Consider the following 25702-nt stretch of genomic DNA (forward strand, 5'->3'; position numbering starts at 1 on the left):
GGAAAATGTTCTAACAAAGAAAGAAACCCATGCACAAATAGGCTTTAGTGGAGTAGTGCTGGCCACAAGCTGGGGACTAGTGTTCAAATGATTGGTGGGCAGTGAATGATTGCATCCTAAGCCTTGCACACAGACACTTCTGTTCCAGAGGACACACATCTAGTACTATGCTTCTGGCTTTGATAACCTGTCGTGAATCTGGTTTAAAACTAGCTTAAAACTCAGAAAATTCTCTTGTTGGTAACTCTGGTGGGTTGAGAAGGGGTGGCTGATGAAATGTGCCTAAGTGAGCACTTGTCTAGTTGACCCCTCCCCTGCTCCTGTGAGATGGAACCTGTTCCTCAACTCCAACTGACAAAGTCCCACCTTGGGCATAGGTCCTGCCTCATTCTGGGATCTCCATGCCGCCTCTCCTGGATGGAGAGCATCCCTGGAGCCAAGGGGCCAGTGTGGAGGGCAGTGGGTTGTAGAGCGCAAAACAAAGGGCATGGTCTGAAAAGGCAAAGTCCCAGAAGAACCAAGATGGCCCTGCACCCAGCCTGGGTCAGTAGCACACAGCATCCAAACCACACAGTCCCAGTCTACTCTGCCTGCTGCTACACGGGGCCACAGGGCTGTCCTCTGGACCATGTTATGGGAGTTGCTTCTGGGATGGACCCCTTGGCTGCCTGGCAGCATCCTGCTGAGTCTCATCCAGGCTAGCAGTGTCCCCCAGGGCTTGAGAAATAACGCCGAGGAATCAAACTCCGAGGCTGCAAATGCTTCTGTTCCTCCTGCTTGCCTGGCAGCCTGGCTGGTGACAGCGACAGGAGGAAGCAGGGCACCCCCAGCTCTCTGGAGCCTTGCAGCGTATCACCTAGTCCTATTGCTTGCTCTTCGTCTCAGCTGCTGCCTGCTGTGGTCTTACTCCTGAGATCTTTGTAATCCAGCAAGAAGTGCCCTGCAGTTCTAAGCATAAAACCTACCCCCACCCTCTCCTCCTCCTCGGCACTACTGCTAGGACCAGGCACCACGGCAGACCCTGGTCCTCTCCTTGCAGCTGGCCTTTTGCCCCATTTTGAGAAGCCTGCCTCAGCTTGTCTTCCTGCCCAGGAACTTTCTCCTTTGGTGATCATGCTTTGAATTTTCGTTCTCCCAACAGCCTACACTTCCTCCTTCACTTCTACCTTTGTCCACAGTATCTCCCCTCTTCAAGGTCTCTCTAGCTGCCTGGCACGCACTGTCCTGTCTACTCCTGACCTAGTGTGCAGTCCACACTGGAAGCTTAGGATGGGCAGTGGCTTTGTAAATGTGAGACTAGCATCACAGTTTTAAGGGCACTATTTGCCGGGAACTCTCACGGTCAGTGTCCTTCGGACTGGCCAAGCTCCTGCAGGGGAGTCCCCTGCCTTCTGATCGAGGGTGAAGGTGAGCACACAAGGGGCCCAATAGGGGAGTGGGAGATAGACTTGGTGCAGATCAAGAACCCCCATCGTGGGACCATGACCTGAAGTCAAAGTTTCAAGGCAGAGACCTTATTGCTACTGTCTGTAGTCCTGGATCAGTACAAAAGTCACTATCTCTGAGCTGCTGGGTTCTGTGGGATAAGCCAAGTAGGCGATATAGGACACACATAGGGCCCCCCAGTCTGTTAATCCTACTTTTACTGGATAAAGACTCCAATGGTGAGGCAGAATAGGTCTCTGTGAGCCAGAACATGGCCATGGGGTTTGACTGACAGGGCCAAGAACCAGCTTCCTAGTCTGCAACCAATGACTTCAGAGTGGCCAAGCCTGGGGCTCTCCAGGCCTCCTCTCATCCTTCCCCCCGGAGATCTCAGAAAGAAACTGCAAACAGGGCAAGCACTGGGCATGCCTGGTCTCTAACAATCCCGAGCAGCTTCCAGAATTGACTGGAGCTCCAGGCTTCTCTGTACCCAGGGTCTTAGCAGGAGCCAACGTTCCTGTCTTGGCCAGCCACACAGTGGCCTCAGCTGCAGGGGCAGAGGGGTGGAAACATCACTTGCAGGAGATCAAACCTGGTAGGGATGTAAGGAAGGTCTCGAGTACCTAGAAGTTTCTTACTGTCCAGTTTCTGTCTGTTGAGAGGGTTTGTGCCATAGAGGAGTGTGTGGGCTTCCGAGTGCACTGTCTGCAGCTCTTCCAATGTGGCCTTGCGTCCGCGGATGCACTGTGGTGACACAAGGTAAGAACATATGTGTCAGCTCAATCTCTACTTCAGCAAGGCCACTGCCCCAGAGGGAATGCAGTTTGATTATGAGGATGGGTATATGATTATTAGATTACTGAAAAGCAGAAACAAAACAGTATACAACACAATATTTTAGGTGGCTTGCATTTTAATCATAGCTTTGAAAAAAATTTAAAAGATAATTCTAGTTTTAAACATGTTACCCTTCACTGTCACACAAATGATTTGCAACCAATTATTATTTTGCTTTCTGAAACCAGGGTCTGGGCTTAAAACAGCGGAAGTGTCAGAGGTAGGGGAGCTGCCTGAGCTCATTCTCAAGGGGACTCAAGGCACTGCTTCCAGTATCTCCTCACCACCAGCTCTCCATGTCCCTCCCTTGTGCATGGCTGACACACTGGAGTCTGTGCTTGCCTTGGGAGGTGACTAGGAGTCCTGTGCTCCTCTGCAGTTTGTGAGCTCATCAAACCAACTCTTGAGCTACTTCCAGATCTCTAGAAACTAGCAGATGAGTGCCTGCTCTTTAGCTGAGGTAACCACTTAACTAGCTGGCCAGTGGGTTATGAAACAGACAAACATTTTATAGGGAAAGGGTTCCTTGGGGGTTAGGCAAAGAAAAAGTCCTCATCACTCAAGAAGCTGCTGACAGGGATCTGATCTCTCCTTCCTGACCATTTATCTGGTCTGGTAGGTGCTGGCCTACATGGTAAAGAAGAAGAAGTTAAACCAACATGGTGTGTGGCTCTGGTTCTGCAGGCTGGCAGAGGAGCTGGGGCCTACAGAGAAGAAAGATCTCTCTAGTTCAGACCATTCATGGGGTGAGTCCACCCACCAGCCCTCAATGGTACCCAGAGTGAGGTACAGTCCAGGCTCCAGTTTCAATGTCAGCAGTTGGGAACCTATGGGACGTCAGAGCATCACCTACCTGACTTCTGTGTTGGACATCAGCTCTAATGACAAGGGCCTAGGACTCAGGCTACAAGTCAGACAACGGGAACCTGGTGTGGAGGTGTGCTTGCTCTCTTGGGCTGAATTAAGGAACAGCTCCTCTGCACCACAAGGGCTGCCATGATGAGCTTCTCATGCTTGGGATTAGGGTACTTACATCTAGGGAGCTGGTCAGTGTGTTTTACTGTTGTCAATGGTTCTAAGCCCCATCTTCTCCCAGCTTACCTCTCGAGGCTCCTGCCAACTCTGCTCTGACCTCATAGCCTGACATCTAAGAACCCTCTGCCAGCCCTCACCTCCCCCTGCCACTGGCCCAGATGTGGCAAATGTCTCTCACACCTCCACGGAGGCACAACAGAAGGTGAGGTGGGTGCCTGTTCTGCCTTCTCAGCTGTTTGGACTCTCATCCCTGCCTGACTCTACTTGCTTTCTTGGCTGAGAATGCCTCCCAGTCCCTGCCTGAATATACTGTCCTGGGAGTGACAAGACATTAGTGAATGCTGGCAGCTGAAGGGTACCTCAGGGCAGCATCTGGATGGGCAGGATGGCAGGACACAAGGCCAGCTGGAACAAGAGAGGAAAGAAGATTGGTCTCAGGGCTTGTGTACACAGGCCAATGCTGCCCCCCAGTGGCATAGCATTCTGGATAGATTCCCAAAGCAGGTGTCTGTAGCCTCACCTCACCCCTCGCTGTTCACTTCCCACCCACAGGTCATCAGAAGCAGGTGTGGGCCTGATAAGTGAGGTACAATTTGAACAGTAAAGGATACTGGGGCCACGTGAGCCCTGGGATGACCTAAACTCGGAATATTCCAGTGCATAGGGGAGGGTAGGTGGGCTCAGAGAGAGAAAACAGAAGTAACTGCTGCTCTACGAGGCACTTCCTAGTGCCTTTGAAAGTCCTGGTGCCCTGTCCTATGCTGATGTGCAGGGTAACTCGAGGGAAAGACACGGAGGGGTTTTCTAGTTGAAAGAGGTCATAGCAGGCTCCCCTGGCAGGTACTGAAAGTAATCCTCTGGTGATGCCAGCCCTACTGCACAGATGGGGAAAGAAGGCCCACCTGAGACTACCAGCTCCCAGGAACCAGCCTGCGCTACACAAATCCATCCTTTTTCCTCAGGGCTTAGTGCACAGGATCTGGGACTGCACACCTGCTGGGTCACGTGTGGGGAACCAGGAGAGGCTCAACATGGTCTTGACTGACCAGAGCCCTATTATGTGACCAGCTCTGTTGTGGGCAAATGTGGGGTGAACCCCGTACCCCACTGGCAGGCAGGCCAGACCTCCTGAGCAAGCATGGTAGCTGAACAAACTGAGGAGCAGTACTTAGACAGACAGCCCTTCTAGAGCCTTCCCACACAGCTCCCTGGGCAGAAGGCCTGGCAAAAAGGAACCAGAGGCAAAGCTAACCAGACTTGGGGGGTGAGGGGGAGAAGGTGCTTTCCATGCCGGCCACTGCCTCATGGAACCCAACATCTGAGGAAGGAAAGGCCCAAAGCTCTCCACGCATCCTCAGAGAAGTTTTCCGATGTTACATCAGAACATGTCTTAATAAAGCTGCCAGGACTGATGGGACATGTAGGATGCTCTTCCCTCTGGATCCTTCCCTCACTGCATAAGTATGGATGCACACACTGGCCAGCCACAGAGCATGCTGGGAAGTAACTAGGAAGGAAGAAGGCAGCAGGGACAGCCATGGGGAGGCAGCCTGGCACTGTGTAGAAGAAACAGACTCTTAGGGAAACAGTTTGGACTCTGCCATGGAAGCCCCCAAAGGCTCGTGGAAAGGAAGCTACATGCCCAATATGGTAGTGCTGGCACTGTGGGTCCTGTAAGAGGCAGGTCTGGCAGAAGGTGACTCGGAAACGGGGACTTCACCCTTGGGAGTTATTATGGTTCAGGCCTATATGACTAAATTAGTTCTCAAATGAACAGGTTGTCACAGGGAAAGGCCAGCCCACACAGCAGTCTCTTTTCTGTTTCTCTGTCAAGTTGTGGCTTAGTCAGGGGAGTCTCACCAGATGCTGATACCTTGGTTTGGACCCTCCAGCTACCAGAACTGTGAGGTGGTAAACAGACCTCTTTGCTCTATTAAAGTACACGCCTCAGGTATTCTATCACAACAACAGAAAAGGTGACAAGATGGGCTTCTCAGAAGCGCACAGACAGTATGGATGGGGATGAGGAAACACAGGCAATGTTTCCTGGATTCTCTCCATCACTGTAACATGAAAACAGACTGGCAGACACTGTGAATAGAGCAGGCCGGAGGCCATGTCCAGGAACAAGCAAGGCAGTAGGTGTTCCTCTATCACCAGAGACAGGTCCCATACCTCACACTTGCCACGGAGGCCAGTCTCCTGCAGGCGGGACCAGATGCTCTGGATCCTCCCAGCATGCTCCGGGTGGCTGTTGGTGTTCCCACAGGTACACTGATGCTTCAACATCAACGTGTCATATACAAGGCCTGCAGTGGAACAGAGCTGAAGTCAGAGCAGTGCCCAGGGCTGAGCCAGTCAATGCCAGAAGGTGGCACTGGGACAGCAGAAGAATTCCCAGAAGGGAACAGAGCAGAGATGGTTCTTGGTTCAAGTCCACTCTATCCCCTTCCCAAGCTGGTACTTGAGGATCTAGACAAAAGCAGAGTGAGAGACCCAGCACTGGCCAACACTCCAGTTCAGAAAGACTGTGGCTGCACCATGGGGCCAAGCTAGGGATTAAAAGGTGACAAGGGATCTGGGTGGCCTCTGGGCTACACTGAATGCTGGGAATGACAGGTGTGGCCCTTCAAGGCCTGTCTGCCTGGTCTGTTGGGTAGGCACTGTCCAAGGTTACCACATGTCCAGGCCAGCATGAGCTTTGTGGCTTGCCAACAGGTAACTTCTAGAGCAGCAGCTGGGCACAGGGTAAGAGGTGGTATGTATGGGTTCACTCAAAATGGACCCAAGATTACAGAGAGAGCTGGACCTCGTATGTGAGATACACAAACAAGCCTATCTGAAATGAGCAAGTACATGAACACAGCTTAGAAACTGCTGACCACAGAAGTGTGTCAGCCGTGACTGGCTTCACAGACTGGCAGACAGGAAGATCTCCTCTGAATAGCCACAGAGCGCACTGAGCACTGCTTACATGCAAGCTGCCACCAAGGTTTCAGGACAGTTTCCCTATCTGAGCTTCAGTCCTTTGAGGACATGCTCATTTCAGCCAATGGTCAAGTGCTCATGGACAGAACACTTGCTGGGTTTTATGAGGTGCAGTTTTAATTTTTTTTGAAGTAATGTTAATTTCTAGATATTAATACTGAAACTTTTCCCTAAACAGGAAGTTTCCTTCTAAGAAAAACTTGGCTGTATTGCAGTGTTCTGCAAGATATTTTATAAGTCCTGTGAAGGATAAAGCCATTCTGTTTTCACATAGCTTTTCCTCATTAGGAAGAAATGTTAAATCAAAACACTATGAAGAATCCCTGCTTGCACCACAGGGAGCTATTGGAAGAGGTGGTGTGACCATCTTGTGGGGACAGTTTTCTGTCCCTGCCTCTATGCAGCTGTGGTCCACACTTCTGCTGAGCTCGCTCCGGACCTCTGGACCTTTTAGGCACAAGTGGAGGTGCCACTGAGACATGATTCCCAGTCCACAGGGCAGGTGCAATGCCAGAGAGAGGTCCAGAGTTCATTCCAGGTCTGCTGTGCTGCAGAGTTCTCCACTAACCACGGTACAGGGCACTGTGCTGGAACCTCATGGCAATCTGTTGTCCTAGGCTTGGGTTAGGGGAACACTTGCAGAAGATCAAGGCTGCTATTGCTGACTAAGAATGGGAAGCTGGAAAGCTGGGATGCACCATGCTGGCACACAGGTGGGACTGCTTTCTGCAGGAAAAAGAGAAGGCGCTTTTCTGAGCTTGTGGCCAGCTCCAAGAATAACAGCATCATGGTGTGCTCCCATGACGGAGTGTGGGTCTCAGACCTGGCATGGTGCTGGCTGCTTGTCTCTGGACAGTGTGGCCTGGATTCTTCCCAGATTCAGCTGTAGGCTGCTCCCCTAGCCTCTCAGTGGCTTGCTCTACAGCCTCAGATTGCCCCTGGCCCCTTGCCTCCCACTGTCCCCCTGCCCAGCAAGAGGCTACAAGTTACCTGTGGTGAACCTTGGTTTGGTGGGGGGCTCCTGGACTGACATGGGGAAGGTGGCAGATGCTGGGGAGGACTGTGCCCGAGACAGAGGTCTGTGGCTGCCAAATGACACAGGGATGCCAGCAGCCTCCATAGATGCCTGGTAGTTCCTTAGCTGGTGGATCCTCTGCTGCTCCAGCAGGAGAGCTTGCTGCAGGGCAGGAGAGAGGGCCATTAGTGGCAGAACATTTCCCACCAGTCTGTGACACTTATTACAGTCACTCCTAGCCACTGACAGGCCTTTCCACTGTGGGACTACTATCCATGGATTTATGCCTCCTAAAGGTGGGCCATGATGGGATCACTGAGAAGAAGGCATTTGGCACACTGGCCCTGCTTAAGAGGATGAGGGGACTTGCCATCTCAAAGGCCTACAGGGAGGTGTGGTCCAGGTGGGGCTTGGGAAGCGTTCTCTAAAAAGATGATGAGCAGTGGTGGAGGGGCTGGTACTGGACAGGGGTCAGATCCTTGGCTGAGAAAATCACTCTGGCCATAGTGAAAATGGGACCGTGAATACACACTGCCAGCCCTCCATAGGTTCTTCTGGTAGTGAAAGAGTGATTAATCTGTGAGCCAACTCAGCAAGAGGGCAAAGGCAGACACTGAAGGGCCAGCCCAATACCATCTAATGTGGTTCCGCCTTGGCCTCCAACCACTCTAGCAGTTCAAGCTAGGAAGGCCAGTACTGTGTGGGCCATAAAGTGACATGCTACTAAGGACTCAGGTGCCCAGAGGAGAGGACTGGGTTGACAAGGGTACACTGTGCGGGAGGAAGACTCTGGCTGGATATCTGTGAAGAATGGGATCACCACTCAGGGGATTAGCTGCCCTTAGGGATGTGGACCCCGATGGTGGAGTGAGGCAAAGATGAGGTTCCCAAGGTTGACCTGCCCAGAGGCTGCTCCTTCTGTAGTGAACAGAGGAAGCCACTTCCTAGGGCCCCAGATAGATGAAAAAGGAAACCATGTTATCCCATGCCACTGCTGCATGTTAAAAAGGAAGTCCAACTCACCCCGCCCTGCCCCAAACCTCGCCCCAAGTCCTATTTGATGGACAGATCTTATGGCCTTGGAGAATACACACTCCTGAGAAGCAGGGTCCAGCCCTGAGCTGTGAGCAGAGGAGAGGACTTTGCTTAGATGCGGTAGTCTTCAGCAGACAGGAGGGGAGCTACAGACATGAGAGCCACAGGAGGAGGAGGGTCAGAAACACCCACACAGAAGCCCAAGGCCCAGAGCCTCCCCAGCTTGCATCAGACCATTAAGTAGCTGACTCTTCTGAGTTGACGTCTCTGTGCACTTCCCAAACTCCTCTGTGCCCAAGGTCCCCATGAAGGAGCTTCACTGGTTCTCCAGAGAACACAGGAAGTAAGGACTCCTAAGGACTGTCTCATGCTTGGATCATCTGGTGTCCACAAGACACCAGTCCCAAAAGCAGCTACTAAAATACTCTGACTTATATCTGTGTGGTAACAGAGCACTGTATTTCAACGAGGGCAAGCAGGTATTGGCTTCCTTTGAGGGTCTACTCCAGACACAACAAACATGTCCCCATGTCCCTTTGGGTCCATTAACCTGGGACAGTAGACAGTCCTGGCCACTCATTTTCCTGAGTGCCTGGATCATAAGACCCATGGCATTCATCACCCTTTTAATTCTACTAGACTTTAAAGAGTGGTGGTATGTGATGGAAGCTAAGTATTCCCGGAATCAAATAGGCCACCTTTGCTCGAGACTGAGGAAAGCCTCACAGAGCTGGGATCTGGGGACAGACTACAGGACCTATTCCCAGTGTAGATACTCAGGAAAATCTAAGCCACACTCATGCTGCGGCTGCTGCCTAATTGTTCCAGGGACCCTAGGAGAATGGAAGTCAGCAGGTGTCTGCGGGAGGAGCCTTGCTGTTCTGGCATACCAAACACTATGGAGAAGCAGCGGTGGTAGGCACATCTGGAGTGTGACATGACTGAGGAAGGGCTTCAGAATCCTGGAGTCTAGCAAGCAGCGGTGTATGCCCTAGAATAGTACCCAGGCATCAAGTACGGCTTCTTGGGAATACTAGAGCCCATGACTCTGGATCCCATGGCTTACCTGTCACTTCTGAGGCAAAAGAAGCCTCCCTGGGGGTTTTCTGGCCTCTAATCCAGGACTTCCCATGCCCTGTCCAAATGTCCTTAGTCTTTCTAGACAAGTACCCATTTACCTTTCACTCCAAATCAACAGCCACTCACTGAGCGCCCTGTCTCTGGCAGTCTGCTACTGTGTACTACACCCCAGACCTCACTGTCCTCTCTGAATCTGAAGGATGGTCACCCAAACAGCAGTACCGAAGTTCCAGGCTGAGCAGACCCTGACTCTTTTCTTCATTTGTTTTTGAGACATGGTCTCACCATATAGCCCTGGCTGGCCTGGAACTCATTATGTAGACCAGGCTAGCCTTAAACTCACAGAGATCTGTCTGACTGTCTCTCCAGTCCTAGGATTACAGGTATATACCATCACACCCAGCTCCTTTTTGATTAACACTTCCAGCCCCCTTGTTCCAGCTTTCGTAGTCAGGCTGAATCTCACAAATGCTTTCTCCCAATCTACAGCCTCCCACACCTGAGTTTTGTGTGGCCCATGTACTCAAGAAGTTACATGAATACCTACAGAGGGCGGGTATCCAACCTGCATGTACATGAAAGTGTACAACAAACACACCCACTGCCCGTGAAGAAGGCAGGAAGATGGCCAAGGCCAGAACAGTGAGTGTCTGTGATTCAGAGGGCAAACGGAAAAGCTGAGTCAGCTGTCTGCTCTCCTTATTCCACACCTGTCTGAAGAGCAGCTCTTGCTCAGTGGCTGGGCGCTGGCTGGGTTCCGCCTCTCGAGTGGGCTCTACCTCTTCCTCCTCACTCTCAATGGGCTCCTGCTTCACCTGGACACCAGCTAGGGCGGGCTCCTTCTGCCCAGGGAGCCGGTCTAGGTAGGGCTCATCCAGCAAGGCCTGGTGTTCACGGAGCTCCTCCTCCGTCTCCTCAGGGTGGCTCTCAGGCTGCCGGGGTGGCTCGTTGGGTTTGGAGATCATCTGCTAGGCAGAGGAGACAAAAGAAGTTAGGACTAGTCCCGTGACTACGGGACTAGAAGAGGCTCCTCCACACTCCACCGGACAGGAATGCTCTACCAAGAACTTGTGTGACCCAGGGCCAGCAAGTACCATTTACCCACACGACATGGACCCTGGCATCATCTGAGATGCACGGGAAGTGATGCTTGGGGTTAAGGCAGACAGGTACTAGGTGTTTGGTGTCTGTGCAGGGAGTCTGTGTGCCAGGACATCGAAACTAAGTCAGGCTGCAGGCTGCAGCTCATTGTGCAGGGGAGAGTAAAGGTGAACAGGAGAGAGGCCAGTGCCAGTCACACACCCACAGCTGCTGAGAGCTGCCCAGCAGGGCATCCACAGCTGCAGAAGGGCAACAGAGGCAGACATCCAGTTCCCCATGCTGAGAAGCTAGTACAGAACTGGGAGGGACCAGCAGGAAGTTCTCAGAAGCTGCCTCGCTGAAATCTTAGGGAAGCCCTACACTGAAAGGACCTGCAGGATGTACCATCAGTCTGTGGGGAAGAGTGCTCGTGGTACTCTGTCAGAGACGTGCCACGCTTCACAGCTAACGTTTACAAAGGTACCACGGCCATGGAGGCAGGATTTCTCCAGTTTCGTTCTGAAAGCCTAGCCTGCTAGAGATCTTATTCTTAAAACCCCAAGGCACAAAGGCAGACAGGTGGAAGGAATAGACAGAGAGCCACTGGCCACAGGCACTGCTCCTTACAGGATGGACGAGCTCTGTGGGACATAGCATGGTGACAGTGGCACCTGTCCTGTACCTAAAGCAGTCTGAGTATACACATGCATACAGTGGGGTGGCTGGGTGAAATCCTAGACACGTTAGCTAGCACGGCTGAGATCACGTCATGTTGTATACATGCAGATCAGCACACTGTGAATGGCCTCAATAAGGCTGGGTGAAGCCCACGTCAACTTAGTGAGCGAATGGGAAAGACTTGCAGGCAGACTTCAACAAAAGCACATTGTTAGATGTTTGTTCTGCTTCACAGTTTGTGAGGTGCTGATGCCACCATACTCCTGTGTACCTCAACTCCTACCTCTGGCACTGGGTGGGGGAAGGACAGGTGACACCATTCTGTCAAGCTGCACGTCTTTCCTGCACCCTGCTCTCGCCAGCACCAAGTGCACTCTAACTGGGAATGTGAGGTGAACTGGGTGTGTGATGTCAGGTTTGTGAAGACTGCGCCCTGCAGGTCAGTGCTATGGCAAGGACGGAAGGGACAGAGTATCCTGAGATAACACAGAGGGAAGTCCCTAGAGAAGGTGGCTTCGGCTAGGGAGTCACAACAGACAGACGGATAGGCAGGCCCCAAGAGGAAAGAAGCAGGGAAGCTGGGTGGGTGGGGCTGGGAACAACTAGGGCCTCTAGAACAGGCTACCACTGCACAGGACGACACAGGTGTAAAAAGTGGTAATGGGGCTGTGAATGCAGAGACAGACCACGGGGACCAGCACATGGGAGAAGGCTCAACGGACTTCCCTTTGGCCCAGCGAAAGGGGACACAGACAGCCAGCCTTTCCTCCAATACACTTATGTGAACATCTGCGTCCAGTGACACCCCTCCCCCCAACAATGGGTCTCTGTCCTATGTCCCCACAGTTGGCCCCTAACAACTTTTGTGCCCCTGTTTGGCTTGAACATGTCCTGTGTTCTGTTCGGTGTCACGGCTCTTCAGTGTCCCTGTACCATCTAGGGTTTCTCAGAGTTCCAGTTCCAGTGTTCCACTGGACAACATCCAACTTTCCTAGAGGCTGGAGTCTGCTGAGTTCATCTAGGCAACACGCAAAGTGACACATAAGGTAAAGGATGTCCCTTTAGAACCTTGGACAGGGGCTCCTGTTGGCTGGCTTTTCACCTCACTAGCTGTGGCTGAGGATGGTGCCTCTAGAAAAGGTGGGTAAGTGTTCACATCAGTACATGCTTGCGGGGTTCTTCCATGCTATGCCTGATGTGGGAAGGCCTCGGGCTTCTTGCTTTTGGTTTCTTGTCCTCTCATATGTCAAATGGCCCCACTGCCAGGAGAGGCTTCCCTGCTTCCTCTCCACGTTGGGTACAAGTTGCTGACAACTTGGGAGCTCCCTAGTGTCACACAGGCAGGTCTGCAGTCTCGGCAGGGGCCAGGCAGGCAGGAACTCTAGAGCAGGGAGCAAGGAGGCTCTCAAGGGGCCACAGCTTGGCTAGGCTTCCCTCCAGAGGGTGCCTATGAGGGATGTTGCCATGGCAACAGGGGCCACTCAGAGCCCTGTCAATGATGCAGAACAGGCCCATGGCCTGCAGTGGGTGGGCCGCTCTACTCAGCACTGACGCAGATGCTGGTATAACTAGTCTTCATGAGCCATAGTCACAAACAGGGATAATCTCTCTCTCTCTCTCTCTTTGAAATTGAGCTCTGCTTCTTTGTGGCCACAGAGACTGGATCTTAATGCAGAGCTGGCTTTGGGAAGCAAACCTGGCCTCGGGCAATATGACAAGAGAAGCCAGCAGGGAGGCAAGCAGCAGCTCACCAACATGTCAGTTCCTGTTGTCCAAGGCCTCTTGGACATCAGTGCCCTGTTTTATCAAGGGATGAGAGCACACAAACTACCATATACAGAACAGCAGGATTAAAATAACAGACCAGAGTTCAGAGTCAGAACCCCACTGGAAAGCACAAGGCATTTAAAAACTATTGGGTACTCTCATAAATAGACCACCCACAGGAGTCAAGTTCTCATATTCAAAAGAGAGTAAGACTCAGTGAGGCCAACACTCTGCCTCCACAAAGATGAAGTGATCTTGTAGACCTAGCATTGCTGCAAGAATTGCTTTCAACAATGGGGAAGAGACGCCTCATTACCCCTTTTCCATGGAAAGAGGAAGGTATATTTATGAGCACAACTTCCCACTTTTTGAAATAAGGCTGTGGTGAGGTGGGTCTGGAGGCAGCAGCTTCCCTGCCAGGCTGAGCACTGCACTCATCCCTTAGACAGCCTTCTTCCCCTGGAAGGTTTCTTCCCTTAGCATGCTTTTACGCAGCACATTAATGTGGGCATGGCACTCATGTCAGGAGTAGATACCGTCAGGTACACTGGCTGCCACTCCAATCCCAAGGAGTCAAGAGGGAAGGTAGCTCAGCAGCCCTGCTTTATCCCTTGGAAAATGGGAATGGGCACAAAAGCCTGCTGAAAACAAAATACTACGAGTAACTGCTCTGTCACATCTTTGGAGCACTGGTACTTTATGATGGTGGCTGGATGCACAGTGGGCAGTGAGCCCAGCTGTGGTCTCCACTGTGTCAAGAAGGGAGTAGATGGTCCTCAGGGAGCAAGCTTCTCACAGAGCAGGGCAGGAATGCTGGTACCAGATAGTACAGAGCACACCACTGTCTTCCTGGGTGTCCCAGGAAAACATTGTATAAACATTTCAATCAACTGTCATTTGCTATCACAAATCAATCACGTAACAAACCCCAGTGAGATATATGTCACACGTGAATGGGTGTTTCCTGTCTTCAAACCTCCTACCACACCACTCAGGTAGTGACATAATGAAATTAATAAGCCTAGGCTGGCATTAGAGAGATGGATATGAAAGTGCTTTTGACACTTGGGAGTATAGACACTTGGCAGGAGCCTGTCTCACCCCCAGCAAATGCCTTTCCTGTGTAAAAGACAGGATGTCTGGAGTCCCCAAATTCTAACATATTCAGAGTGCTGGCATAAGGGCTGTGGACTAAAGGACTTGGGGCTGGGGAACTGATATTATTGTGCTTGAAAAGCAGGAGGAGCCTGGCTGAGCCTATGCTGGGCATGTGGTCTGCAGCAACTTCCTTGGGAAACCAGCCCAATCCTGGACCTCTCAGCTTGCAGCAGAGCTCAAGGTGGGATGGGTGTAGACAGGAGCCATCCCTCTATCCTGGGAATATGTGAAATCAGGCCTCTGATTCACTGGGCGGCTCTCTAGACCCCTTTAGATTGGAGATCCCTCTGCACAGGCACTCATCTTCTGGTACAGGCTCTCATCCCTAATCCTTTCTCACCTTCCATTGGGAACCCACAGAAGGATTGGACCCAAGGACAGGCAGAGGACCAGTGATAGAGTACCTTCATCTCAGTCCTTTCTCATTTTGTTTCCTATGGTCAAATCAACATCTAAAAGTATTAAATAGAAAATTCTAGAAACAATGTCTAAGTGTTAAGCTGTACACCATTCTGTTTCACATCATGGAACCTTGCACTAACCTACTCCATCCCACGAGGATGGGCCCCCATCCTAGTGCATACATGCTGTATGTACCACACTCACAGCTGGTTAGTAGCCACCTGGATTCTCAGTTTGGCTGTTATTCACAGGACTCTATACTGCCCGGTTTCAAGCACCTTCTTAGTATTCTGCAATGTATCCCACCCCAGATAGTGAGAATAAGTGTAACTCATAAGCCTAAGATCCACACTTTTAAACTAAACAGCTCAATAGTTTACAGACCTCTATGACCATCACTAAAACCTAACTTGGGAACATTTTCATTATCTCTAAACATACATAAATGCTATACCCACTGACAGTTGTTCCTATTTCCCTACAAGCTGTAGCTCTTAACAATCACTAAGTTAATTCATGGCTCTAAGGCAGGAGTTCTCATACTGTGGGTCAGGACTCCTTTGTGAGTTGAATGACATTTCACAGGGGTTGCATATCAGATATTTGCATTACGATTCATAACAGGAGCAAAATTACAGGTAGGGAGTAGCAATGAAATAATTTTATAGTTGGGGGGGTCACCACAATATGGGAAACTGTATTAAAGGGTTACAACATTAGGAAGGTAGAACTGCTGGTCTAAGGCTTGGCCATGTTTTCGGGTCTAATACATGCTGCAGGACCCCATGACAAGAGTGTGTTCTGTCATCTGTCACCACAGGATAAACCCTGGGGATGTTCCAGCCACCATTTGGCTGCTATGAGCAGTACAGATGAGGTTTGTGGGGAGGTGTTTGCAAGACATTTCCATTTCTCTTGGAGGACAGCTGCTGGGCTGTTTGCAACGCATTCACTCATCTGAGTTGATACTGAAGCTCCTCGACTGACACATCTGATGGGAACATATTAAGCCCCTCCACTTCTCTACGGGCCGGCACCACACCACTAACTTTTCCCATGGCCTCCGCCTGTAGATGGAGCTGAGAGGCTCCGGACAATCCGTGAGCACTACAGGCTGCCTGCTCCCAAGCTGCCTCTGATGATGTAACTCCCACACTTAAGCGACTGCAGGTGCCAGGTGACTTGAAAAATACGCTTCAGGGACTTGATACCACTGTAAAGTTGTGGGCCTGGGGTCAGGGTTTGCTTAAAGATCTGCTTGGCAAATGACTTTAAAGGAACTGCCTATGTGGACTGCCCACACAGTGCAGTAGGGGCTTCTTGCAAGGAGGTGGCCCACTGTACCTACATATGTAGATGGGCCGTGAGGAAGGCTGTGACATCTGCACAGCAGCTCCACACGACAGCACACCTCCCTAGGCTCTGGACCACACAGCACAGCTGGGGCTTCGTGTCCTCCCTTCCCTGTTTTGGCCACTCCAGGTGAGCAGAGGAGCAGAGGCTGAGGAAGACAGCACAGCCTATGGCATCCGGCTCCAGGGAGCGACCCCAGAGGGCAGCGGGGCAGACCCACCTTGCTGAGGTGCAGCTGCTGCTGCTGGAACTGCTGCTTGTGCTTCTCCAGAAACTGCTGGTGCTGCTGCTGGATCACCAGGTGCTGCAGGGCCTGTGCGTTCTGCGGCAGGGGCGCTGACTGCGTGCGCCCCAGGGGGCGGTGCTGCCGCAGCTTGTGAATGGATGGGGACACCCTGTCCGCACCAACCAGGGACTGTGTGTGGAGGGGCAACGCCCCCAGGCCTGAAAGATACCAGTCTGAAGATAATATGGAGGAAAAAAAAACAGCAGAGGGGAAGAGGAAGAAGAGAGGGGAGAGACGCTGTTGAGTAACCAGTGGAGAAAATGACATGCCTGCCAGCCCCGGTGCCGTCTACGAAACACGACTGTCTCAAACAGGCCCGACTCCGGCTAGAGGATGTAAGCCCGGGCTTCAAGGGGGCAGAGTGCAACTTGAAAGCAAGGCCACCTGAAGACCCCACTGATGCAGTCTTCAGGATCTCTGCCTAAGGAGCACTCCAGAAGGTGTGGCAGAGCCTAGGAACAGCAGCCTGCCACCTCCCACAGGTGTTCCTGAGGATGGCTGTTCTAGCTCCCCCACATACCCAGTTACCAGAGAGAAGGACCGTTTGCAGCTGACCTGCCAAAACCCAGAGACAAACTGAGAGCGAGACCCTGTCACCATCAGACACCCAGGCACTGTCAAGACCTTGAGCTTCAGTGGACTCCACCACAGGAGACTTCACTTTGTAGCAAACGCAGAGGCACTGGGAGAGGACGGAAGGGTGGCATGGGGGGAGGCCGTGAGAGCGGGACTGCATAGAGAGCAGGCAAGTGCACTGACAAGCACAGCATGTGGATGGTGCAGAGCAGCTGAAGGACAGGGGACAGACATGCGTCAAAGCAGTGGAAGGACGTAGAGAAGAATGTTTGCTTCCACACACTTCCTCTGGCTAGTGTGCCTGGGAGGAGGACCGTGGTGCAAGGCTGGAGCCTGTGCTGAGAGCGGGTACCTTTGCCAGTGGGTCCTGTGCTTCGACAGTACTCTGAGATGAGCAGCTATGGCCACATAAGTAGTGGGATGCTGTACTACGACTTGGGCTTGAATGCTCACAGGTTTGGGTACTACAAGCACTGTCATTTATCATTGCTCTAGACAATGGGGAACTTGGGCCTCTAAAGACAGCTATGGCTGAGCAGAAGAAACCTTGCTCAGGAAAACAGAAGAAACCCAATGAGACGCAGCATCAGGACCACATGACACAGAGGGAAGGGGCACTAGGAAGAATGGGAGTAACAGCTTAGGGAGAGTGTGGAGGCTGAAGGTGATTCAAACATAGGCCTGGCATCCCAGCACTTAGAAGACTGAGGCAGGAGAATCGGGGTTCAAAGCAAGATTTAGTATCAAAGGACCAAGTAAATAAACAGACAAACCAAAACCAAAAACACCGATCCAACCCAAAAGGAACAGCTTCAACCAGGAGACCAACACAGACCAGGCTGCTGGGTGTCAGATGCTGCCTATGGGAACTGAGTCTTCCCACTTCGTCACTCTGTGCTAGCATCTTACACACAGACAGGAAGGGGCCTGAGCATAATGAGCCACCTATGGTCACTGGGACACTGCTCTCCAGAGTTGTGGCAAGGGTGTCCATTCTGTCTCAGAGGATACCAGCAGCCAGAAATGCTGTTCCTGTCCAGATCACTGGCTTGGGAGGGCCAAGTACACACTGGAGATGAAAAAGCACAAGGCAGGAACATAATACCAAGTGCTACAGACTGACTCATACCAGCAAGTGAGGAGACTCCAAAATACCAGGCAGAGGCTGACCCAGGGGAACACTGGAACACAACAGGCCAGTCCTAGGGCTGCTCTGGCTGTGATTCTAAGTAAAGCAATAACTGTGAGGAAGTCACCCACAGACTTAAGGATGGTATAGAGCTGGGCAAGGCCACCAATAGGTAGGGTTCTGTGTTTCATGGGAAACATTCCACATTTGTCATTTCTGAAACAGTCTCTTCATAGCACATTCACTAGGTAAACAGCACGCGTTTCCTATTGTTCTTTAACTTGTATTTTTCTAAATGTAATCATCCTCAAGCAAGAACAGAATCAGGGGTCTGCCCAGGTCAATTCTAAACTTCATGCACTTGCTTCCTTGAGCTGCAGAGAAGCCTGTTGGAACGAGAGCAGGAGGCTAAACTGAGGAGCACTGGCATTGACTTCTACTCCTTGGTCAGCTTTCTAAGCAGGACATAGTTCCATGCCAGAGCTGAAGTAACTATCACATAACAGGGACACAGAGTTAATACCTTTGTATGGGCTCGGGCGTTCTTTCTAGCCTTCTCTAAAAGCTACATGAGGCCAAGGAGGCTGACCTAACTGCCCAGAGACCTGGCTGTGGTTCTTACCTGTGACAAGGGGCGTCTGGGTGGGTGCCTGCTCCAGCAGGACCATATGCTGTAGGAGGGGGTTGTGAGCTGCTCCACCGTCCCGCTCCAGGGGTGAGGTGCTCAGGTAAGGGGTGAGGTGGGTGCCAGGGAAGAGGGAGATCCGCTGCTGGAGGGCTGGGAGAGCAAGTCTCTCAGCATCCTGCTGGCCTGCTGCACCCTGAAAGGCAACAACCGGGATATTCTTCAGGCTGTGGGGACTAAGGCAGACAACCACCCCATGTCATACCGACGCATGGAGGCCAACGTACACTTACGGCGGCAGGACCGGTGGCAGGAAGCCCCAAGGTGATGTTGGGTAAGGATGGCGATGTGTACAGAGGGAGTGGGGCGACTGAGCCTTCTCGAGTCACAAGTCTATGTGCCAAGCTCGTCTGTAGACAGAAGACATCGTTGACTGTCAGAGTCACCATAGATGTTTCAACACAAGCAGCACATCCAGGACTGCTGTGGGGGTGGGTGGGGACATTACAATATAAAGTGCCAACCTGTAGCGACCTGGCGCAAAAACAGGCTGCAGAGATGGTGGCCTCCAGGTGAGTGTAAGCATGCCACAGGTACAGAATCAGTGTTCCTATTCCTGAGTATTCCCCCTCCAAATGAGCTCTTGCTACCTTGTTCGTTTTTATTCAGTTTGCCTACTTACCACAAAACTATGGGTAGGAGATTTAGGACAATGCATTTAAAAGTATTTTTGTGGTTACAATTTTTCTAAGAATGACATCAAAAGCAGAAACCAAGGAGAAAAGTTATTAGTGAACAGGAAAAATCATGTTCTTATATAAGAGGTAGATACTGTTGACAACTATCTGCAATCTACAGGAAAAGCAAAAGACTAAAATAAAAAGAACCTGTCAATCAAAGACCAATTAACATGAGAGCAGAACTCAATAAAGACAATGACAAAAGAACCCATATTAAGGGAAGTGGAAAAAAAAAAAAGCTCAACTTTATCAGTAACCAAAAATCATATTTACCAAGTCATCTAACTGGCAGACTTCCTAAAAGCTCAGAAAAGCTGAAACACATGGCCATGGGATTATAAACGGCTGTACTTACTGCAGACTGACTTGGCAATCTGCGTTTGGAAGCCTTAAAAAAGGTGAATTGTTCTTGATTGTGAGGCTCCACTCTGAGGATTAAGAAACAGTTCTAAGGAAATGGCTCTCAAGCACAGGAAGACAGCCACAGGGCCATTTAAGCAGTCACATGATGGCAGCAGTATGTGGCTTCAACCATGCTAGTCATAGTTAAGACACAGGGACTTGTGCATGTCAGTACACAGGTCAGGAACGGGCCTGATAACTATGATGGCTGCTCCTTCTGTTTATTAGTCATTATTACTGTCATCATTGTTAGTGTTAAGAGGCAGAGGGAGGCTTAGGGCTAGATTTATTGTTAGAGTTAGAGTTGGCCTTGGGTTTAGGGACAGAGCTAAGTTTAGGGTTAGGATTGTGGATAGGGTTAGGTTACAACTTGTAATAGTCAGAGCAGGAGCTACAATTAGTGTTAGAACTAGGGCTTAGGATAGTTTTAGATCTAGTTGTAGAGTTTGGGCTGGGGGCAGGGTTACAGTTTCATTTAGGGCTAGTGTATGAGCTATTATTAAGTTTAGGGTAAGTGCTAGGGCTTGGGTTAGTATTCATGTTAGGTCTACAGTTATAGCCAGTGTTAGGTTTAGGGTTAGGGGTAGGTTTAGTGCTAAAGTTGAATTAGGGCTATGTTTAGAGTTAAGACCAGGGTTAGCACCAGTCAGTATTTGGGTTAGGTGTAGAGCTTTAGCGTAGTGTTGGGTTCAGGTTTAGGTTTTAGGTTTAGCATAGGGTTAAGGTTTTGGGTATGGTGAGGGCTAAGTTACAGTTAGTACTAGGGTTAGGTTTATGGTTAATGCTACAGTGAACACAGAGTGTTACATCTAGGATTGTAGCCAGGGTTAGTTTTATACTATTTCTGCCTGGGGTGGAGGTGGGAGAGGTCCAACTGTCTGGAGTACTCCAGTATGTCCCTATCAATCTTTGCAGGTACATGGATAGGCCCTGCTCAGAAGGACTGTGTTTTATCTCCACCATCCCTACACGCCGGACACCTTCCATGCACACCCAATGAGCAAACAAACGAGACTACAGGATGCTGGTTCCTGGCCTGAGGCAGGTATACGTAGACATCATGTGGTGTTTACCATGAATAGGCAATCTCATTATCTCCAAGTTCTTCTAGTGTACTATGTAATTAAGGCTGGGAAACAATCTTAGCACAGTAAAACTTCATTCCCAGGACAAAAAAAAAAGTACATAAGCTTAATTGATGAACAATGGTCACTTGTCTGCATCCCTGGCCAGACAACAATTTCTTCCTTCCTGCAAAGGGACAGGTGGCCACTTTCCTAGGGTTCATGTCAGAGACCCTGACTTCCGTGATCGACAGGAGGCAGGAAGGATAGCTGCTTTCTAAGTGCACTTGGCCCAGAGCAAGGACTCTAGCCACCATGAGGTTTGCTAACAAAGTTCATGCATACACAACGTAAGTAATCATCAAAGGGCTGTGTGTGTGTACATGCATACCGTGCATGTGTCAAAGTAAAAGTACTTTTAGATCTCACGTCAGCGAAGATGTTTTAGCTGTCATGGAGAGCAGGGCTGCACTGTAATGTAATAAGCTGAGAACAAATGAGCAGAGCTAATGTTTACAAAGGTATAGTTGAACTCACACAGATCCATCTGCCTCTGCCTCCCGAGTGCTGGGACTAAAGGTGTGCGCCACCACTGCCCGGCGGTATAGTTTCTTTTAGCACTCAGGTGGCTGCTTAGCTGATTTACTTGTGAAACTAAAGCAACTTGCTCACACAGAACATGGGTATTTGTGTGGGGAGCACACTGAGGGCTTGTAGGAAGATCCCCTCAGAGCTCCGTCCACTTCAGGGTGGGCTTGTTAGTTTCCTGGGAGTTCTGTGGTTCCTTTGTAAATCAGGGCCAGTTGTCAGAACCTGTGCACACCTTGCAGGAGTGTGAGCACGTGCAGTTTGTAGTGAGAGGTGTGTTAGCTACCAGCACTTCTGCAGAGAGCTTTGGGACACAGCTGAGGTTTCCCAAGGACCCCACCATGCATAGCTCATACATGAGAAGCCCTCAGCCACAGCTCATTCAATTCTAATATCTGAAATTCAAAAGGGATGTTCACATGTGATCCAGTACTCAAACGCCAGCTCTGCCTGTGACAATGACAGCCTGATGATAACAGTGACAATCTTACTGTTCTTGGGGATGCTCCGTATGCTCTACTGATTTGTGGTGGCTCAATTTACATACTTAGGCTTTATAAAGATTAACAGACAACTTAAGCCAGAGCGGTGGTGCTCCACCGAAATGAGGAGCTGTTACACTACTGTGATGCATCTAACTGCCCACATCACATATGTATGGGGGCCCACGACCAACAAGAGGGAAGCGGAGTTAACATCCGAGGGCCGGAAGCAGTTCTGTGGTTGTGCTCTGAGACTAATTACAGGTAGGTCTCAGCCATGACCTCAGTCCTACAGAAAGACTGTTAAGACTTCTAACAACCCAAGAAGTACTGAACTGGAAGACTAAAGAATACAAGCGATGAGAGAAATTGAAGTGTAAAGTAAGAGGGACCTAGGCGCAACCGAGTGACCCTCACTTCTTACAGTGACCCTCATTTCTAACTCTGTAGACATAAAGGAGCTAGACATCTGAAATGAAAATGCTAAGCGCTGGACCTATGCATCTCCCCTGAGGCTATCAGCTCTTTGGAAGGGCAAGACTCTCTCCTAAACCGTCAGGGAAGTCAGTAACCACATTACTAATGACTGACTCCTGTAAGCTAGGTGCTCCTAAGAAACTTCCCAGCCACTACACGCACACAGCAGCTCTGGCTCAATTCAGGAGGCTGTTTCAGGGCGTTCTATTCCACTCTGGCCTGTAGCAGGCCACTGGGACAGTCTGAGCTCTCCTGTTTCCCCCACAGCCCGGTCAGGGCCTGCCTTCCTCACCTATGGGAAACTCGGAGAGCGGCCCTCTCTGCTGCTGTATCCTGGGCCAGGCATGAGGGTCAGCATGACTGTGGAGTAATGGGAAGTATGGAGTAAGTGCAGGCGCAGGGACCTACTGTTCCTGAAAGGCACCTTGGACCTGCCTTCTCGTTTTTGATCCTTCCCTTTCTCCCATGTTAGTGTCCACCGGCAATGTTTGTTTCCCTAACACTTGGTTTTGTTGGCTGCGGTAATTTGTGTCTTTCTCCAATGTCTTTTCCACTCCACAACCGTTCTCACATGCCGCTGCTCGCCCCCTGTGCCTCTGCACACAGTGTGTGTGAGACAGACCTGGGGAGGATCAAGGAAAGGGCAGGTTGGAAGCTCTCAATATGGTGGGACTGAGGTCCTCACGGCTCAGGAAGACCAGGATGAGGAGAATGGGGGAGTAACGCCTGGAAGGCCCTCCCCAGGGTACTCCCACGCTTTGGTCCTCACTGGTAAGTCAGGCACAAGGCAGGTACTGGTGGGAATGCTTGACCTATGTGAGTCTGTGACTGACCCACCTCAGCTGGAGCGCTGGGCACGGTAGGTGCGATGCCATTTTCAGTGCTGACGTTGCCAGAGCTGCTATTGGGAGAGCTGGGACCGGAGCCAGGGGCGCTGCTGCACGCGGAGTCTGTAGATGAGAGACAGCAGTTGGGGTTGGGCACTGGAGAGACACAGAGGGCCCTACCGCTTCCCTGGGTTTCTGCTTCCTAGCCCACTGGTACATGGAACAGGGCAGGATTTCAAAGCAGGGATGGTCACACGGTTCCCTTGGTCTTGGCTTACTGCCGACCTCCCATGAGCCTCCCAAAGCTGAAGCTCTGTGGATGCATGGCTGAGCCCTTCAGAATGTGCACATTACCCATTCCATAGTTCTGAATTTCAAAATGGTTTGAAACATCAGAAAGATAAGCCCTTAAACACTTATTAATATTCAGACAACAGACCAGTGAACACAAAGGCCCAGTGGTTTTTTTTGTTTTTTGTTTTTTTTAATAACAGCAAAAGGTCAAATTCATTGTCTCTCTAAAAACAATTTCAAACTAAACCAACCTACTATGACCACTCAGTTTACATGCGATCTTCTTACTTTATTATGAACCACCTAGGGCCAGCACACACAGGCAGTGGCTTCTGCAGCTCACCAATGCCGTTTGAAATCACACAGCAGTCTTAACAGATATTTCTTTACATGTCTGGGGCTTGACTCTGAGCAGTGGGCCAGGCACAACGCTCTTCACACCCATGGGCTGGCTGCTGCTGTCTCCAACCACGCAGAGTGGGTGGCTACTTTCTATGCTCAGGGGCAGATACTGAGCTTTTGATGTCTGGCTCAGGGGTGCTTTGACAATGGCACCGTATGGTTAACACTTCTCAACTGCTTTCCTGAAAAGTCCAGGTATCTGTCCATCATCAACAGCACTCTGAGATCAGAGTCTAGTCCCAAATTTGGACACAGTGGGCCACCGAAGGGGTTCAGAGACACTGTTCCTTAACAGAGCACAGCCACTCACCCACCCAGCTAACAGGGCTCCTGCACAGCTGATTCCGAAATTTGTCTAGACGTGTAGTGCTGCGAGACAGAGGAGGAGGAGAGGACTGGAGCAAACACGCCACAGCCTTCCAGAGCTAGCGGGAGCTTGGCCTGAGATCTAAAGAGGGCACCCTTTCACCCTACTCACAAGAGGAAGCTGTCCATAGTGACTTCACTTGCCCTGGACTTAAGTATGCTAGGGCAAAGATATCCTCACATTCATCTTGGCAGACAGGGTACGCTTGGTCCTCTTGGAGGAGGTCATCCACCAGTAACTTGAGGTCACTTCTCACCCTCTAGCAGCTGCCTACCCCCTACCTCCACTCTAGAACTCTGTATCCAGTACTCTGGTAAGAACCATGCCACAGACACTGACCATGAGCACAGGACTCAGTCTATCCCTGTCCCTCTTGTCCAAATGCCAACCAGTTCATTTTGGTGTGCTTGTACTTCCCTGAAGTGTACCAGCTGGGAGCTCCATTTTACTTCTTAGCACTCATGCTTGGCTCGGCTCTGGATCTCTACCCTGGGACTACGCCCCCCCCGCCCCCCGCCCCCTTAGCAGCAAGTCCTCCTTAGGCACACACTCCTGGGGGTGTGCAGATAAACACTCTCACCTACATGCTGCACTGTAGGGCAATAAAGTGTGGGTATGCCTTATGATTTTCACTTTTAGCAAACTGATGTTTAGTGCTCTATTCATTCTGGTTCTAGGAATCTGTCTACAGAAATGCACATAATGCATGGCTTTCTGTGTTATTTACATCAGCAAAATGAGGGTGTCAAAAGTCCCTGCAACAGTTATTAAGTGAGGAGGAGATATGGTTGTACAGTAAGAGGTCCACGCTCACTGTGGAGTGAGCACATGCACATACTGAAGAGCATGGGAGAAGTGGGTTCAGTGTGAACCCTAATCCAGGCGGCAGCGGTGCTTCTTCCTATTCTCCAACCAGCGTGGACTTCATTCCAGCCAGGAGGAGCAGCAGCGTGCGAACCTGCTGTGCCCCCTGGCCCATCTCAGGGACCTCCATGCAGGGTGTAGGCCTCTCCTGCCCGAGGACCTTCACTGTTCCCTTGTTCTACCTGAAGCGACCCTAGCTAGAGTCCCCTTCTGTCCGCTGCCTGAAAACAGCCCTAACTGGGGCACCTTTCCTGTTGCAGCTGCCCAAGTGGCTACAGTGACCTGGGCAGCACCGTCTACTCCCCAATTTCACTCATCCATCAGGCTGTAGCCCAGACCCCACCTTCCTCTCCATAACTTTACACGGCCAGCATGGCTTCTACTGACCTTGCCCTAGGCTTGAGTGCAGACTCCCATCTAACCGAGTTCAGCAATGACCATGACAGTTCAGTGCTGTCATGCTGCCCCCCCCCCCTCCCCCCCCCCCCCCCCCCCCCGGCCATCTCCCTGGGCTCAACTTAGACAGCAAGATCCCAGAGAGCAGGCACCTTTTCTCCCTGTGTCTGTGCCCAGCCCGGTCTCAACTGACTCTCAACTGGCATTAAGCAGTAGCAGCCATTGAGGTGTGTTGTGCTCCGAATGGCCTATAGAGACCCTGCCTCACAAACATCTTGTCAGTGAAAGCACAGAGCCCAGGCACATGCAAGGACTGGCTCACACCAGGGG

At 50.9% G+C, this 25702-nt stretch overlaps 1 protein-coding gene across 4 annotated transcripts in view; it reads right to left on the reverse strand.

Annotated features, from left to right (window-relative positions):
- The window catches only part of Hdac4 (histone deacetylase 4), a 219488-nt gene that overhangs the window by 41624 nt on the left and 152162 nt on the right, over nucleotides 1-25702 (reverse strand). The window contains exons 8-15 of one of the 4 annotated variants that reach the window (XM_059278737.1): nucleotides 23060-23172; nucleotides 18763-18879; nucleotides 18467-18665; nucleotides 16074-16297; nucleotides 10126-10380; nucleotides 7276-7462; nucleotides 5473-5606; nucleotides 2049-2169 (exon numbers count right to left, since the gene is read on the reverse strand). In XM_059278737.1, coding sequence (XP_059134720.1) covers nucleotides 2049-2169; nucleotides 5473-5606; nucleotides 7276-7462; nucleotides 10126-10380; nucleotides 16074-16297; nucleotides 18467-18665; nucleotides 18763-18879; nucleotides 23060-23172 — 1350 coding nt within the window. Of the gene's footprint in view, nucleotides 1-2048; nucleotides 2170-5472; nucleotides 5607-7275; nucleotides 7463-10125; nucleotides 10381-16073; nucleotides 16313-18466; nucleotides 18666-18756; nucleotides 18880-23059; nucleotides 23173-25702 lie in introns of all 4 variants that reach the window. The other 3 variants (XM_059278735.1, XM_059278736.1, XM_059278734.1) reach the window with 3 other exon arrangements.

Source organism: Peromyscus eremicus, chromosome 13 (assembly GCF_949786415.1).
Source record: "Peromyscus eremicus chromosome 13, PerEre_H2_v1, whole genome shotgun sequence".
Classification (NCBI taxonomy): Eukaryota; Metazoa; Chordata; class Mammalia; order Rodentia; family Cricetidae; genus Peromyscus; species Peromyscus eremicus.